Source organism: Scyliorhinus canicula, chromosome 18, assembly GCF_902713615.1.
Source record: "Scyliorhinus canicula chromosome 18, sScyCan1.1, whole genome shotgun sequence".
NCBI classification, from domain to species: domain Eukaryota; kingdom Metazoa; phylum Chordata; class Chondrichthyes; order Carcharhiniformes; family Scyliorhinidae; genus Scyliorhinus; species Scyliorhinus canicula.
The window spans coordinates 199,464-218,394 of NC_052163.1; the positions used below are offsets into that span (position 1 = coordinate 199,464).

The 18,931-nt window shown below is 47.3% G+C and overlaps 1 protein-coding gene across 1 annotated transcript in view; it reads right to left on the reverse strand.

Moving 5' to 3' along the window:
• Positions 1-18,931, reverse strand: part of LOC119953524 ((E3-independent) E2 ubiquitin-conjugating enzyme UBE2O-like) — a 197,595-nt gene that overhangs the window by 167,414 nt on the left and 11,250 nt on the right. Inside the window, exon 2 of the mRNA XM_038777892.1 lies at positions 953-990. Coding sequence (XP_038633820.1) covers positions 953-990 — 38 coding nt within the window. The remainder of the gene's footprint in view (positions 1-952; positions 991-18,931) is intronic.

Consider the following 18,931-nt stretch of genomic DNA (forward strand, 5'->3'; position numbering starts at 1 on the left):
CTCTTTTGGAGGGTCAGTGAAGACACAACGGGCTGATTGGCCTCCTTCTGCACTATAGGGAATTTGGGCTTTCAGTTTGAGGTTTCTGCTTTCCATTTCACTGTAAATCATTCAGGTCTTTGCATTTCAAAAATACAGCAGCTATGCAGCTTTGCCAGAGAATAACATGAGAGAATGAGAGGGAGCAGCTTCTTTCGTCCAAGCATCCAGAGACCCAACTGTCCTTCCTTGGTTCTCTGAAAAAAATTCATCCCACTTGGGCAGGATCCAATCACCGCCTGTTACCTGGCAGAATACGGCCTTTTGGCCAATTCATTTGTCACCAGCCATACAACTGAACAGTGCCCTACCAATCTCTTGGGTGCTGAAAGGTCTGAGATCTGCTGTACGAAGGCTTGCACAGTGTTCTCTTTTGTAACATTAAGCATCCATGGATCAAAATTATAGCAGCAAAGATATAGGGGGAGGAAAAGGGAATCAACAGAAAGGACCCTTAAATACATCCCTCAAAGAACAGCATAGAAACCGGCCCTGCAGCCCTCCAAGCCTGGGCTCCTAGGCTGATCATGATGCCTGTCTAAATTAAAATCTTCTGCACTTTCAGGGTCCATATCCATCTATTCCCATCCTTTTCATGTACTTCTCAAGATGCCTCTTAAATGTTTCAACCACTACCCTGGCAGTGTTCCAGGCACTCAACCACCCTCTGTGTAAAAAAAACTTGCTTTGCATATCGCACCTTAAACCTTTGTTCCCTAGTAATTAACTTTTCCACCTTGGGAAAAAGCTTCTGACTATCCACTCTGTCCATGCCACTCAATTTTGTAAACTTTTTTCAGGTCGCCCCTCTACCTACGTCATTCCAGGTGCAAACAATCCAAGTTTATCCAGCCTCTCCTCATAGCTAATACCCTCCAGACCCAGGCAACATCCTGGTAAACTTCTTCTGTACCCTCTCCAAAGAGTCCACATCCTTGTGGTAGAATGTCCCTAAAAGGGATGAAATTTCAGGGCACAGACGCTTGATTCTAAGGTATGCAAGAAGTAAATCACAACCATACATCCATCTCCATTAGATAAGTTCCCTTCCCATTCTCTACATGGAAGCTCATCAGTTCTTAAACCCCTGACAAAACATCACTATCAAATTATCCTTAATAATATCCTTACACGATAATAATAAACTCCAACGGAATAATCTTGCGTCCTGGGTTTTAAACTTTTCTATAAAGGCAAGTGGATTATGGCCCATATAAACTAAACTTTGTCAGGGGCAGTACGATAGCACACAGTGGTCAGCACTGCTGCCTCATGGCGCTGAGGACCCGGGCTCTATACCGGCCCTGGGTCACTGCCCGTGTGGAGTTTTGCACATTCTCCACGTGTCTGGGTGGGGCTCAGCCCCACAACCCAAAGATGCGAATTGGTCCGCTAAATTGCCCATTAATTGGAAAAAAAACTTATTACAAAAACAAAACTTTTTTTACTGTTACGCCGGACATATACTTCAAAGTGCTGAGGGAATAGCAGCAAGGCTAAGGATTCCTTTTCAATTATGGAATTGGCAAGGACTGTTTTTTTTTTTTAAATATCCCACTGGCCTTTCTATTCCTGCATCCTCATCTTGTAGTATCACTACCCCACCCTCAGGTCTATAAGGCCACAAGACCATAAGACAGGAGCAGAATTAGGCCACTCGGCCCATCGAGTCTGCTCAGCCATTCAATCATGGCTGATATGTTTCTCATCCCCATTCTCCTGCCTTCTCCCCATAACCCCTGACCCCCTTCTTAATCAAGAACCTATCTATCTCTGTCTTAAAGACACTCAGTGATTTGGCCTCCACAGCCTTCTGCAGCAAAGAGTTCCACAGATTCACCACCCTCTGAAGAAATTCCTCTTCATCTCTGTTTTAAAGGATTGTCCCTTTAGTCTGAGATGGTGTCCTCTGGTTCCAGTTTTTCCTACAAGTGGAAACATCCTCTCCACGTCCACTCTATCCAGGCCTCGCAGTATCCTGTAAGTTTCAATAAGATCCACCCTCATCCTTCTAAACTCCAGCAAGTACAGACCCCGAGTCCTCATACGATAAGGTTTTCACTCCAGAGATCATGCTTGTGAACCTCCTCTGGACCCTTTCCCAGGCCAGCACACCCTTCCTTAGATACGGGGCCAAAAACTGCTCACAATACTCCAAATGGGGTCTGACCAGAGCCTTATACAGCCTCAGAAGTACATCCCTGGTCTTGTACTCTAGCCCTCTTGACATGAATGCTAACATTGCATTTGCCTTTCCGACTGAACTTGCACGTAAACCTTAAGAGACTCGTTAACAAGGACTCCCAAGACCCTTTGTGCTTCTGATTTCCTAAGCATTTCCCCATTTAGAAAATAGTCTATGCCTAAATTCCTCCTTCCAAAGTGCATAACCTCACATTTTTCCACATTGTATTTCATTTGCCACTTCATTGCCCACTCTCCTAGCTTGTCCAAATCCTTCTGCAGCCCCCTTGCTTCCTCAATACTACCTGTCCCTCTACAGATCTTTGTATCATCTGCAAACTTAGCCACAGTGCCTTCAGTTCCTTCTTCCAGATCATTAATGTATATTGTGAAAAGTTGTGGTCCCAGCACAGACCCCTGAGGCAACCACTAGTCACCGGCTGCCATCCTGAAAAAGACCCCTTTATCCCCACTCTCTGCCTTCTGCCAGTCAGCCAATCCTCTATCCATGCCAGGATCTTACCCTGAACACCATGGGCTCTTAACTTATTTAACAGTCTCCTATGCGGCACCTTGTCAAAGGCCTTCTGGAAATCTAAATAAATCACATTTCCTTTGTCTAACTTCCTTGTTACCTCCTCAAAGAACTCTAACAGATTTGTCAGACATGACCTCCCTTTGACAAAGCCGTGCTGACTCAGTCCTATTTTACCATGCACTTCCAAGTACTTTGCGATCTCATCTTTAATAACAGACTCTAAAATCTTACCAATGACCGAAATCAGGCTAACCAGCCTATAGTTTCCAGTCTTCTGCCTCCCTCCCTTCTTAAACAGCGGTGTTACATTAGCCACTTTTCAGTCCTGGCATCTGCAGCCAACATTGGTTTGGCCACTAACATAGCCTTCAATCGCCCAAACACTACTTGCCGTTCTGTGGACCACAGCGTTTTTGTTTGTTTCCGCAACTTGCACTGTATTTCAGTCTCTGACTGAACCAGTCTCCGCGTTTTAGTCGAGATGAATGTGACTTTATTGGTTCAGTGTTTCCTATGTCTACATCATGACTAGTTAACATAGTGCACCCTGGTGTTCCCCAACAAATCTGTCTATATTTTTTCAGTATTTTTATTAGATCTTCTCTGTTCTTCTGCTGATAGGTCTGCATCTTTGGTTTCAGAACTCCGACTAATATCTTCAACACAGTCTTTTTGCAGAGTCATTCATTCAGTACAGTACTTGCAGACAGCAGGCCTTCTGGAGAGTCACTTTAGTTCTGATCAAACTGAGCCTTCAACCAGAGGCTCCTACTCAGGCCTATTTATTTCTTGAGACACTTTTCCTCACATCAAACCCTGCATGCAGCTCATGATTTGCCTTCAAGCCTTTGCAGTCTCAAGAAAATGGCACCCAGACTTACTGGAGAGAGACAGAATTCTCAGTGGCTTTCTGAATGGAGTTTAGCTTGATCTTCTGGAGAGAATTAATTAGAAACCCCCATCCAAGCTGCAGAATCAAAACTGAAACCAAAAACTCAACCCTTGGAAATTCAAACATTCCAGAGGGATCAGATCCAATCACTGCCCGTTAACCAGGCAGAGTGCAGCTTTTTGGGCCAATTAATTGGCCACCAGCAACATCAATCAAACTGAGTCACCACTTCGACAATCCCAGACCAGACCCCAACAGTGGCTAGGATACCTGACCAAAACTGCAATATTGGAGTTTATTTGTAAGACTGTGCAGAAAGAATGATTCACCCCTGGTGTGATTGCCTGAAGAAATAGGGCTTTGGCAACAAGAAACATAAAGCTCTCAATCCAGCTTACAAATCATTCAGGAATAGAGTAATACTTGCTTTATAGACCATATTCCGGCCCTTGTTAGTACCTCTTTAGATCTGGCTGCATATCTTCAAATAGCTACTTCACCTGGGTTTTCAGCCTCTTCCTTGTCTGCTTTTAAAATATTGTTTTGTTTTTTAAAAAAACTATCCTACTGGGAAAGGAAACTGCCTTTACTTGTGGTCTAAAAAAAACAAGGGTTTGCCAGATCAGACTTCACTTCCAAAACCTTTTCTCCAAGAAAACATCTCTTAGCTCCACCCAGTACTGACATCATCTTCCCAAGCTAAAAAAACAAATTAACTTTCCAAGGACTTCCCGAGTCAAACCACTAGTCATAGATGTTTAGAGCATAGAAACTGGCCCTTCGGCCCAGCCTGTCCATGCCGCCCCGTTTCTATCACTAAGCTAGTCCCACTTGCCCACATTTGGCCCATATCCCTCTATACCCACCCTGCCCATGTAACTGTCTAAGTGTTTTTTAAAAGACAAAATTGTACCCGCCTCTACCACTGCCTCTGCCAGCTCATTCCAGATGCTCACCACCCTCTGTGTGAAGAAATTTCCCCTCTGGTCTCTTTTGTATCTCTCCCCTCTCACCTTAAACCTATGCCTAGTTCTAAACTTCTCTACCTTTGGGAAAAGTTGTCGACTATTTACCTCATCTAATGCTCCTCATTATTTTATGGGCCTCTATAAGACCACCCCTAAGCCTCTTAAAGCTCCAGGGAAAAAGTCCCTGCCTTTCCAGCCACTCCTTATAACTCAGACCATCAAGTCCTGGTAGCATCTTCATAGATCTCTTCTGCACTCTTTCTAGTAAGAAGTCTTACAACACCAGGTTAAAGTCCAACAGGTTTGTTTCAAACACGAGCTTTCGGAGCACGGCTCCTTCTTCAGGTGAATGGAAAGGCTTGTTCCAGAAATGTTTAAATAGACACAGTCAGAGATGCCCCGGAATGCGAGCACCTGCAGGCAATCAAATCATCAAAGATGCAGAGAGAGAGGTAACTCCAGGTTAAAGAGGTGTGAATTGTCCCAAGCCAGTTCAGTCGGTAGGCCTCTGCAAGTCCAGGCTTGTTGGTGGGGGCCGAATGTAATGCGACATGAATCCCAGATCCCGGTTGAGTCCGCATTCATGCGTGCGGAACTTAGCTATAAGTTTTTGCTCAGCAATTTTGCGTTGTCGCGTCTCCTGAAGGCCTCCTTGTAGAATGCTGACCCGGAGATCAGAGGCTGAATGTCCTTGACTGCTGAAGTGTTCCCCAACTGGAAGGGAACAGTCCTGCCTGTTGATAGTCGCACGATGCCCGTTTATTCGTTGTCGCAGTGTCTGCATGGTCTCGCCAATGTACCACGCTTCGGGACATCCTTTCCTGCAGCGTATGAGGTAGACTACATTGGTCGAGTCGCACGAGTATGCGCCGCGTACCTGGTGGGTGGTGTTTCCACGTGTAATGGTGGTGTCCATGTCGATGATCTGGCATGTCTTGCAGAGATTACCCTGGCAGGGTTTTGTGGTTGCTGTTCTGAAGGCTGGGTAATTTGCTGCAGCAAATTATCCAGCCTTCAGAACAGCAACCACAACACCACAAAACCCTGCCAGGGTAATCTCTGCAAGACATGCCAGATCATCGACATGGACACCACCATTACACGTGGAAACACCACCCACCAGGTACGCGGCGCATACTCGTGCGACTCGACCAATGTAGTCTACCTCATACGCTGCAGGAAAGGATGTCCCGAAGCGTGGTACATTGGCGAGACCATGCAGACACTGCGACAACGAATAAACGGGCATCGTGCGACTATCAACAGGCAGGACTGTTCCCTTCCAGTTGGGGAACACTTCAGCAGTCAAGGACATTCAGCCTCTGATCTCCGGGTCAGCATTCTACAAGGAGGCCTTCAGGAGACGCGACAACGCAAAATTGCTGAGCAAAAACTTATAGCTAAGTTCCGCACGCATGAATGCGGACTCAACCGGGATCTGGGATTCATGTCGCATTACATTCGGCCCCCACCAACAAGCCTGGACTTGCAGAGGCCTACCGACTGAACTGGCTTGGGACAATTCACACCTCTTTAACCTGGAGTTACCTCTCTCTCTGCATCTTTGATGATTTGATTGCCTGCAGGTGCTCGCATTCCGGGGCATCTCTGACTGTGTCTATTTAAACATTTCTGGAACAAGCCTTTCCATTCACCTGAAGAAGGAGCCGTGCTCCGAAAGCTCGTGTTTGAAACAAACCTGTTGGACTTTAACCTGGTGTTGTAAGACTTCTTACTGTGCTCACCCCAGTCCAACGCCGGCATCTCCACATCATGGCACTCTTTCTAGTTTAACAATATCCTTCTTATAATAGGATGACCAGAACTGAACACAATATCCCTTGTGTGGTCTGACCAATGTCATGTACAACTTCAATAAAACGCCATAACTCCTGTATTCAATATTCTGACCAATAAAACCTAGCATGCCGAATGCCTTCTTCACCACAAATAACAGTGGCCCCAGCACCAATCCCTGAGGCACACTGCTGGTCACAAGCCTCCAGTTTGAAAAACAACCCTCCACAACCACTCGTTGGCTTCGGTCGCCAAGCCAATTTTGTATCCAATTGGCTACCTAACCCTGGATTCATCGACACTAGGCATTAGCCCAGACTGACAAACACAATTTTTGTCAATTTCACTTTCTGGCTGCTAAAACCACCAAACCCTGCAGAACAGAATTATTTTTCTTTAAAAAACATTACAGTCAAACGCATTCTAACCCAGGCTTTTAACCCTTAAATTGCCCAATACATTTATAATCCAATTTTCCTAAAAGGTTCCAATCGTCACACCACTGAGGCCAGACAATATCCAGTGACCAGTCTAAAACAGCACAGCCTTATATATACTGCTGTTTGAATTAAAGATACAGGCTGCTTACAGACAGCTTTGCCTTAAAGTCACAGGTCCATTAAATATCCATGGATAAAAAATGTAACATCAAAAGTAAGAAAAAGGGGAAATAAGGGAATAGCCAGAATAAACAAGAAAAACACAAAGGAGCCTTACAACCATGGATTAAATATGCAGCAAATATATCAGGTTAACTATTACCTAATTCCTAACCCCCGCCCCCCCTCAATACACACAAGACAGACACAGGGAAAAACAGGGGTATTGTACAATAAATCAAAGGATGAATCTTTGTTTCAGATGGTAGTCTTCACAGTAACGTCACCCTTTGCACAGCAACTTCACTGAAGCCTACTTGTGACAATAAGCTAATATAATTATCATCAAGCACATCTTCCTTCAATGTAAGCTTTCAGTTTGAGGTTTCAGCTTTCCACCTGTAATGACCTTCACTGTAGATTCATTGAGGTCTCTGCAGTTTCAAAAATACCACAGCTATGCAGCTTTTGAGAAAAACAAGAGAGAGAGACAAGCTTCTTTCTTCTGAGCGTCTAGGGACCCAACTGTACTTCCTTGGATCTCTGAAAAAATCATCCCACTTGGGCAGGATCCAATCTCCTCCTGTTACTGGGCATAATACAGCCTTTTGGACAATTAATTTGGTTTAACCAATCAATCAGAATCCTATCAATCTCTCGGGTGCTGAAAAGTCTGGGTTCTGCTGCACAAAGGCTGGCACAGTGTTCCTCTTTTGTAACTTTTGACTTCCTCTGCTTGACAAAGATTATGTCCATTAAGCATCATGGGTCAAAATGATAACAAAGACAAAGAAAGGGGGTTAAAAGGGAAATAAACAGGAAGGGCCCTTACAATAGTGAGAAGATTCAAATACAGGAGCATACATAGAGCGTTGGTGAGGCCACACCTGGAATATGGTGTGCAGTTTTGGTCTCTTTATCTGAGGAAGGAAGTTCTTGCTATAGAGGGAGTGCCGAGAAAGTCTACCAGACTGATTCCTGGGATAGCAGAACTGACGTACAAGGAGAAATCAAGTCGGTTAGGATTGTATTCAGAAGAATGAAAGGGAGATGAAAGAAACATATAAAATTGTAACAGGACTGGACAGGGTAGATACAGGAAGGATGTTCCCGATGGAGGGTGTGTCCAGAACCAGGGGGCACAGTCCATGGATATGGGGTGGACCATTTAGAACAAAGATGAGGAGAAATTTCTTCACCCAGAGAGTAGTCGGCCTGTGGAATTCGCTACCACAGAATGCAGTTGAGGATAAAACGTTGCATGCTTTCAAGGAAGAGTTGGGCAAATAAGCTTGGCAAGTGGCAGACACAGATAGCCAAATGGAAATATGATATTGTGGCAATAATGGAGACCAAACTCAAGGCAGGATTGGGTTTTAATAATAACCTTTATTGTCACAAGTAGGCTTAAATTAACGCTGCAATGAAATTACTGTGAAAAGCAGCTAGTCGCTACACTCTGGTGCCCGTTCGGGTACAGAGAGAGAATTCAGAATGTTCAATTCACCTAACAGGATGTCTTTCGGGACATGTGGGAGGAAACTGGAGCACCCGGAGGAAACCCACGCAGACACATGCAGATTCCACACAGACAATGACCCAAGCCGGGAATCGAACCTGGGACCGTGCAGCTGTGAAGCAACAGTGCTAACCACTGTACTACCGTGCCACCCAAGTAAAATTACTTGATACAAGATATTCAGGAAAGATGGGGAAGGAAGAAAAAGAGAAGGGGTGGCAGTATCGATCAAAAAGAATATTACAAAGCTGGAAACAGATGATATTCCAGGAGAGGTCAAGGACAAAATCTATTTTGTTAAAAGTTAATACTCTACAGGCTAGGAACTCGTATGAAAGACGTACAAGAACAAATTTACAAGGAAATTAGAGATAGGGTAGTTCTAATGGAGAACATTAATTATGTGAATGAAGAATGGGATAGCAGTAGTCTAAAGGGTAGAGGGAGCTCGAGTTCTTGGTGTGTTCCAGTGATTTTTCTATATCAGTATGTTTCCAGGCCTGCGAGAAAGCAGGAGTTGGTGGAAATGGATGGAACAGGTGGATCAGGAGTCAGTATGGAAATCATAAGGTTTAGGTTGGCAATGGAAAAGAACAAGGGGCAATCCAGAGCAAGAATAATTAATTGGAGGAGTCAACTTCAATGGAAAAGGATCTGGCAAAGATTGGTGACAAAACTGTAAAGACATTGCTCTGTTAAAGGAGAGAATTCAAATAGACAGGTACAGTCAAGGTACATTCCCATGAGGGAGGAAAAAGAACAAATAAATCCTGAGTTTCCTAGATGATGCAGAGAGAGTGAGAGAGCAAAATGAAACAGAAAAGTAGAATACAGATGGTGGATGGATAATACTATAATCAGGCCCAAAATGAAAGGTTCAGAGGGGAATTCATTAAGCTAATAAGAAAGACAAAAGCAGGCATGTGAAGAGACTGGCTCTGTACATTTAAAAAAAAGTCTAAAAATCCTAAATAGCATTTAAACAGTAGCAGGGTGGTAAAAGAGGCAGGGCCTATTATGGACTAAGTTGGGGATTTATGCAGAAAGAGGCCGCAGGGGGGCACTGAGGTGTTAAATTAATACTTTGCATCTATCTTTACAAAAGGAAGATGCTGCTGTCCAGGTCATAGTAAAAAAAAAAGGAGGTAGTTCAGGCATTTGATTCAGTTCAAATACGGTGGGGGTATTCGGTAGGCTGTCAGTACCCGATAAAGCACTAGGGACAGACACGATCCATCCGAGGATACAGAGGGAAGCGAGTGGAAATTGCAGAGGTCCTGGCCATAATTTTCCAATTTTCCTTAGACTCCAGAGTGTATTGCAATTTACTTCTCTTTGCATTGTTACAGAGTTCAAGTTAATGGTAGGTTGATTGGCGTTCTGTGTTGAGACGGTTAAATGTTATGTTAGTGAATTGTATGGGTTGGATTGTTGGTTTTGTTTTGCTTTTTCTTTCTCTCGGACTGGGTGGAAGGGGACGATATATCTTGGCAGGGGGAGCCACCCGCGCTAGCTAACTAAAGTCAGCTAGTGAACAGAGGGGAGGTGAGAGGAGGGCTGCGGACGTTGGAGCCTGGATAGCAGGCTTCAATGGGCCTACAAGGCGAGCGAGGGAGGGGGGTGGATGCTGGGAGATGTTATCACAGGGGGAAATGTAGGAGGGGCATTCTTGGGAGGGGGGTGGGGGAGGGGTTCGATGTTAACAATGGACAGGGGCGGGTCAGGCTCTATGGGGCCGGGCCCGGCGGCATTATGATGGTGAATAAGTAAAGTGGGGGGGGGGGGGGGGGGGGGCATGAGAGACTCCCAATAAGGATAGTCACGTGGAACGCGAGGGGGCTAGGAGGTCCGGTCAAGAGGTCAAGGGTGCTTGCGCATCTTAAAAGTTTAAAAGCCGATGTGGCAATGCTGCAGGAGACTCACTCGAGGGTGAAGGACCAGGTGAGACTTAGAAAGGGCTGGGTTAGCCAAGTGTTTCACTCTGGATTTGACAGAAGGGCTCGAGGGGTAGCAATGTTGGTCAGCAAAAGGGTACGCTTCCGGATGGAGAAGGTGGTGGCAGATCAGGGGGGTAGATATGTGATTGTGGCAGGGGTGCTGGAGGGGAGATTAGTGGCGCTGGTAAGTGTATACGGTCGCAATTGGGACGATGTGGGATTCGTGAAGGTGGTGTCTGGGGCCATTCCCGATTTGGACACACACGAGCTGATTGGGGGGGGGGGGGGACTGGAACTTGGTGCAGGAGCCAAGGTTGGACAGATTGCAACCGCGCTCGCTGGTCCCATCGGGGGGGGGGGGGGGGGGGGGGGGTGGCAAAGGCGCTAGCTGGGCTAATGGTGGAAATGGGAGGGGTGCTCGTTTTTCTCAGCAGTCCATAAGGTATACTCGCGAATCGACTTTTTTGTGGTGGTAAAGGTTTTGCTGGCTGGGGTCAAGGGGTCGGAATACTCTGCAATTGCAGTATCAGATCATGCTCCACATTGGGTGGATATGGTACTGGAGAAGGGGGTAGCGCAGAGACCGGGATGGAAACTGGATGTGGGGCTTTTAGGGAACCAAGTGTTGTGAGAAAATTGAAACGGTAATTAAGGAATATGTAGGTTTCAACTGTACGGGTGAGGTGTCGCAGGCAGTCATCTAGGAGGTGTCTGGGAAGCTCTAAAGACGGTGGTGAGAAGATTTTGTTTAAGGCCAGGGTGGACATAGAGGAGAGGTTGGAGCGGCAGAGGGTAATAGATGAGATGTTGGAGGTAGATAGGAGTTATGCAGAAGATGGGAACCCAGCGAAGCTGGAGAAGAGGAAGGAACTACAGGTGAGCTTCGACCGACTGTCCACCAGGAAGGTGGTGCACCAACTGAGTGTGGGTCGTATAGGCCCATATCACTTCTGAATGTGGACGCAAAAAGTATAGGCGAAGGTACTGGAGGGTAGGCTGGAGGAGTGCCTCCCGAAGGTGATAGGCGAGGATCAGACGGGGATTCGTGAAAGGGAGGCAGCTGTTTTCGAACATTAGGAGGGTTTTGAACGTCGTTATGGCACCAGCGGAAGGGAAGGAAACAGAGGTGGTTGTGGCATTGGACGCCGAGAAGGCGTTTGACCAGGTAGAATGGGGGTACTTGATGGCAGTTCTGGAGCGGTTTGGGATTGGACCAAGAAATGTGAACTGGGTAAAGCTATTATATAAGGAGCCGAAGGTGAGTGCCCGCACAAACAATATCAGCTCGAGATACTTTTCTTTCCACCGTGGGACGAGGCAGGGATGTCCTATGTCCCCCCTGCTGTTTGCACTTGCGATTGCATTAAGAAGTTCGGGAGCATGGAAAGGAATAGTGCCCGGGGGTTGGGGGGGGGTGCGGATAGGGCATCCTTATACGCCGACGACTTGCTGCTGCAGGTGGCAGAACCGAGTGCGTCGATAGGACGACTATTGGAGCTACTGCGAGTATTTGGGTCTTTCTCGGGGTACAAGCTGAACCTGGACAGGAGTGAGTATTTTGTGGTGTCTCGGCCGAGGGTGGGGGTGGGGGGGCTGCCATTCCGTAGGGCAGGGACTCACTTTAGGTATCTGGGGGTGCAGGTTGCCCGGGAGTGGGGGAGTCTTGAAAATGAAATGAAATGAAAATGAAAATCGCTTATTGTCACGAGTAGCTTCAATGAAGTTACTGTGAAAAGCCCCTAGTCGCCACATTCTGGCACCTGTCAGGGGAGGCTGGTACGGGAATCGAACCATGCTGCTGGCCTGCTTGGTCTGTTTTAAAAGCCAGCGATCTTCGCAGGTACAACATCACTAGTTTGGTGGGGAGAGTGAAAGCCAATCTGGCAAGGTGGGATGGTCTCCCTCTGTCACTGGCGGGTCGGGTACAGGCGGTTAAAATGAATGTGTTGCCGCGATTCCTGTTTATTTTTCAATGCCTACCGATTTTCCTGCCAAAGTCTTTTTTCAGGGAGATTGAGGGAAGCATTACCTCGTTCATATGGGGAGAGAAGGTGCCCAGAGTGAGAAAGGTGCTGCTACAGAGGGGAAGGCAGGCAGGGGGTTTGGGTCTCCCGAACCTGATGTAATACTGGGCGGCGAATGTGGAGAAGATGCGGAGCTGCGTCAGAGGGGTTGATTCCCAGTGGGTCAGAATGGAGGAGATTTTGTGCAGGGGGTCGGGGCTGAAAGCACTAGCAACAGCGCCGCTCCCGATAGCTCCGGGGAAATACTCAGGGAGTCCGGTAATAATAGCTTCATTGAAAATCTGGAGGCAGTTTTGCGAACACTTCGGGTTGGAGGCAGGGTCAAGGGATATGCCGATTCGGGGGAACCACAGATTTGAGCCAGGAAGGTGGAATGGAAGTTTTCGGAAATGGGAGGAGAAGAGGATTAAGACGCTAAAAGATTTGTTTCTTCGGAGTCGGTTTGCAGGATTGAGGGAGCTGGAAGCGAAGCATGGGCTGGAGCAGGGAGAAATGTTTAGATACATGCAGGTTTGATATTTGCCGGGAAGGAGATAGAGTTTCCCGGAGGAACCGGCCTCCACATTGCTGGAGGAGGTACTGACGACAAGGGGACTGGAGAAGGGGGTAGTGTCAGCGGTGTACAGAACTATTTTGGAAGAGGATAAGGCACCACTGGAAGGGATCAAAGCAAAGTGGGAGGAAGAGCTGGGAGAGGTTATAGAGGGGGTCTGATGTGAGGTGCTCCGGAGAGTAAATGCCTCCACCTCATGTGCGAGGTTGGGACTGATACAGCTGAAGGTGGTATATAGAGTGCACCTCATGAGGACGAGCCGATTCTTTGAAGGAGTAGAAGATGTGTGTGAACGTTGCGGGGGGAGGGGGGGGCCCCGCTAATCACGTTCATATGTTTTGGTCCTGTCCAAAACTAGGGGATTACTGGAAGGAATTCTGCTGCTGCTGATGGCCCACAGCGCCTCATGGATGCCCAATCTTGAGTTGCTAGATCTGTTCGAAGTCTATCCTGTTTTGCACAGTGGTAGTGCCACACAACACAATGGAGGGTATCCTCAATGTGAAGACGGGACTTTATCTCCACAAGGGCCGTGCGGTGGTTACGGTCATGGAAAGATGCATCTGCGGCAGACTGGTTGGAGAGGTTGAAGTCAAGTATGTTTTTCCCTCTTGTTGGTTCTCTCATCACCTGCTGCAGTCCCAGTCTGGAAGCCATGTCCTTTAGGACCCGACCAGTTCAGTCTGTGGTGGTGTCCCCCACCCAGGGTACATTCTGCGCCCGTGCCACCCTCAGTGCTTCCTCCAAGTGGTGTTCAACATGGAGGAGTAACTGATTCATCAGCTGATGGTGGCCGGTATGTGGCAATCAGCGGGAGGTTTCCTTGCCCACATTTAACCCGAAGCTATGAGACTTCATGGGGTCCAGAGTCGATGTTGGGGACTCCTAGGGCACCTCCCTGCCGACTGTATACCGCTGTGCCACCACCTCTGCTGGGTCTGGCCTGCTGGTGAGACAGGACACCCAGGAAAGGCGATAGTGGTGTCTGGGAGATTATCTGTAAGGTATGATTCTGTGAGTACAAAGAACAAAGAAAATTACAGCACAGGAACAGGCCCTTCGGCCCTCCCAGCCTGTGCTGATCCAGATCCTTTATCTAACCCTGTTGCCTACTTACCAAGGTCTACTTCCCTCTGTTCCCGCCCATTCATATACCTGTCTAGATGCATCTTAAATGATGCTATCGTGCCCGCCTCTACCATCTCCACTGGCAAAGCATTCCAGGCACCCACCACCCTCTGCGTAAAACACTTTTCACGCACATCTCCCTTAAACTTTCCCCTTCTCACCTGGAAATCGTGACCCCTTGTAATTGACACCCCCACTCTTGGGAAAAGCTTGTTGCTATCCACCCTGTCCATACCTCTCAATTTTGTAGACCTCAATCAGGTCTCCCCTCAACCTCCATCTTTCCAATGAAAACAATCCTAATCTACTCAATCTTTCTTCATAGCTAGCACCCTCCATACCAGGTAACATCCTGGTGAACCTCTTCTGCACCCTCTCCAAAGCATCCACATCCTTCTGGTAACGTGGCGACCAGAACTGCACGCAGTATTCCAAATGTGGCCTAACCAAAGTCCGATACAACTGTAACATGACCTGCTGACTCTTGTACTCAATTCCCCGTCCGATGAAGGCAAGCATGCTGTATGCCTTCTTGACCACTCTATCAACCTGCGTTGCCACCTTCAGGGTACAATGGACCTAAACTCCCAGATCTCTCTGCACATCAATTTTCCCCAGGACTCTTTCATTGACCATATAGTCTGCTCTTGACTATGTCAAGCTGTTTCTTGACTAGCCTGTGAGACAGCTCTCCCAACTTTGGCACAAGTTACTAAAGAGGACTTTGCAGAGTCGGCATGGCTGGGTTTGCCATTGTCATTTCTGGCGCCTGGTGGTCCATCCAGTTTCATTGCTATTTTATGTTTTTGTAGCGGTTGAATACAACCTAGTGGCTTGCTAGACCATTTAGGAGCCAACCACATTGCTGTGCATCTGGAGTCACGTGTAGGCCAGACCAGGTAAGGACGGCAAATTTTCTTCCCTAAAGGACATTAGTGAACCAGATGTCAACAATCGATAATGGTTACATGGTGATCATTAGACTTTTAATTCCAGGTATTTTGTGGAATTTGAATTCCATCACCTGCCATGGTGGGATTGGAACCTGGATTCCTAGATCATTAATCTTGGACTCTGGATTACTAGTCCTGCGACAATACCACTATGCCACCACCTCCCCTATTATTGCAATAGCACAAGGTCAGAAGAAATTACAATTGAAGAATGTAAGTCATATTGGCCCAAAAGTCAGATCCCTGTACTGTGGTGCTGTGAATGCAGCATCCAACAACAGATTGATCCTGCACTCTCTCCTGGTCTGAACAAGAAGCTCCTCCTCCAGCCTGCATTGCACAATACTGCACATACATTCAGCAGCTCTCCTCAATGCAGCAGAGCTGGGTCAGCACAGCAAAACCAGCACATCACCGAAAATCACAGTTGTTTCACTGCTTAAACTAAAGAGACTACAATTGTGAAAAGCAAAGTAACAAATGAATGAATGCAAACCCAACCCAACAAAACATGACCTGCACATACACACAATTAGTATTGTGTATTTCTCAATCTCTAGGACAAAGATATCATTGCAAAGAAACGTCCACAAATTATGCCCCAGTACTGCACATTCAAACTTTTACAATAGAACAAAGAAAAGTACAGTGCAGGAACAGGCCCTTTGGCCCTCCAAGCCTGTGCCGACCATGCTGCCCATCTAAACTAAAATATTCTACACTTCCGGGGTCTGTATCCATCTATTCCTATCATATTCATGTATTTGTCAAAATGCCCCTTAAATGTCACTATCGTCCATGCTTCCAGCACCTCCTTCGGCAGCGAGTTCCAGGCACCCACTACCCTCTGTAAAAAAAAATAGAATATATAATTTGAGGAAACAGTCCAAAAACAGCTAACAGTGCTAATTGGGTTGGTCACAGAGGCACTGCTGGTTGCTCTGAAACTGGCATCAAAAATATCACCAAAAGCTGCTCACTACTACTTTGGGAATCATCACTTAACCTGTCCAAAATTACCCTGCTCTCTACAGTATACACTTTCAGCAAAACTGCACATAGTGGTTACTTTTATATCAATGCGAAAGACAAGGCTGAAGCATTTGCAAGTATCTTCAGCCAGAAGTGCCAAGTGGATGATCTATCTTGGCCACTTCCTGAACACTCCGCACATAGATGGCAGTCTTCAGAAATTTGACTCACCCTGTGAGATATCACGAAATGGCTTATGACACTGGATCCAGCAAAGGCTATGGACCCTAACAACATTCCAGCTGCACTACCAGAAACTTCAACTCCAGAGCCAGTGGCACCACGAGCCAAGCTGTTCCAGTACCCAAGGTATGTTCGGTACTTTAAAAGTAGGACAAATCCAATCACCACCTTAGACTACTCTCGACCATCAGCAAGTGATGGAAGGTCTCATTAGCACTTACTCAACAACTTGTTCATCGATGCTCAGTTTGGGTTCCAGCATGGCCACTTGGCTCCGAAGTCATTACAGCCTATGTGGACAAAAGCGCTGACATCCAGAGGTGAGGCGAGTGATTGTCCTCATGTCCTCAACAACGAGACTTAAGTTGTCCAAGTGCAGCATCAAGAAACCGGAGCAAAATCAGTGGAAAAACTCTCTACTAGTTGGGGTCATAGCTAACACACATTGGAAGATGGCTGTGGTTGTTGGAGGTCATTCATCTCAGCCCCAGGACATCGCCGCAGGAGTTTACCTAGACCCAACCATCTTCAGCTGCTTTACAAATGACCTTCCCTCCAACATAAGGTCAGCTGTGGGGATGCGCGATGATTAGTGTTCAATACCATTCACAACTCCTCAGAAATTAAAGTAGCCTGCCATCCCCATGCAGCAAGACATGGGCCACATTCAGACTTGGCAGATAAGTGGCAAGAAAGATTCACTCAAAGTAATGACAATTTCCAAAAAGAAAATCTAACTATCGCCCCTTCACTTTCAGCAGCATTACCATTGCTGAATTCCACCATAATCAACATCCTCAGTGCTATCGTTAATCAGAAACTTAACCAGCAATATAAATACAGTGGCAACAAAAACAGGCCACAGGCTGGGAATTCTGTGGCAAAGCCCATCTACCATCCATAAGGCACAAGTCAGGATGAAGCTGATCAGTGGTTGCCTAGCCGCCCTCTCTCTGAGCCCTGGAGGCTATAATCTCTCCTCCAATCAGAGCCTTCAGTGCCTCCCAGAAAGTGAAAAGTGAGAATTCCCTGTTCTAGTTGTTAGTGATGTACTCGCCTATGGCATGTAATGTTTTCTGACGGAAGTTCTTGTCAGCCAAGAGGTCAATGTCCATCCTCCAAGTGGAGTATGGTCGGAGATGACTATGGCGGAGTATTCTGCTCTGACTATTTCTAGAAGCACCGATTTCCACACTGCAAAGAAGTCAATACAGGCGTAAACCTTGTGCATCGGCAAAAAGAACGAGAATTCCTTCTCACCAGGGTGGAGGAACCACCATGGGTCCACTGCCCTCCTCTGCTCCATGATAGTTCCCTGCATTTTTCTTCGTTTTGGGGCTTGATTGGTCCGTCAGTGTGTCCTGTACACAGTTGAAGTTGCCCCCCCATGATCAGTCGGTGTGTGTTAATGTTGAGGATTTCCGGCATGGTCTTTATGAAGTCAGTGTCGCCCCAGTTGGGCGCGTACAAGTTTATCAGAGCTACCGGTGCCCTGTCTAGGACACCGCTGACCCTGCCGTACCATACCCCTGGGCCCATAACCGTCCTTGTCATCGTAAACACCGTCCTCTTGGATCTTTTCACTAGGCCGTTAAGTCCGCTGACATTCCAGGTGATAATCCTGGTTGGGGGTTTCTGCCCCCCCCCCTTGCAGGATCAACCATACTGACCTGGTGGACACGCCCCTGCACTCCAGAGTTTCCCTTCATTAGGGAGCTGTCCAAATTCGCCGCGGTCACCGTTCTCACCATGAGGTCGGGTCCCTGCACTCCAGGGCTTCCCTTTATACATGGGACACCCAATATGGCCACCAACTGCGTGTCGGTGCGTGGGTGCGCCCCTGCACACTGTTTCCCTTTGCTTGCGGTGCCATCTTGTTCCCTCAACCTTACCTGCTGAAACCAGGTGACCCGGATTCTCTGTCCTTCACATCTACTTGCCTTTGTCTGTCGGCCCACTTCACGATCCTCTCATGATCCTGATACCAATATAATTTTGCGATAATTGCTCTTGGTTGTCCTCCCGCCTTGGGCTTCGGCTGGAGTGTCCTATGCGCTGTTGATCTCCGGGGGGAGTGTTGGGGAAGCTGTCCCTCCCGACTAGTTTGCCCAGCATTTGGGCCACATAGCTGATCGGGTCCCTGCCCTCAACCCCCTCTGGCAGGCCCACAATCTGAATGTTCTGGTGTCAGGTCCTATTCTCCTGGTCCTCAACTTTCCCCTTCAAGCTCCCCTGGGTTGCCAACAACCTTTTGATTTCGACTTCCAGGGCAGCAAACCCGTCACTGGTCTGTCAACAACTTCTCAAGCTCCTGGATTGTTTTCCCCTGTACCTTCTTCCCCAGTCCATCAATCGCCATATGCATGGCAATCAATGCCTCTGGAACTGCCACCATGACTGCCAGCTGGATTTCTACCTTTATCACCTCTCTGATCGCGGGCAGTTCCTTCATACGGAATGCCTTCCATCCATCTCTAGGTTTTGGGGGCACGGGCAGGGCTGAGGCTCGGGTCGTCGGTCTCCCTCTCTCCGGGGTGGCCAGGGCCCCTTCACCTCATGGATCCACAGTTTGCCCACCTGTTGTC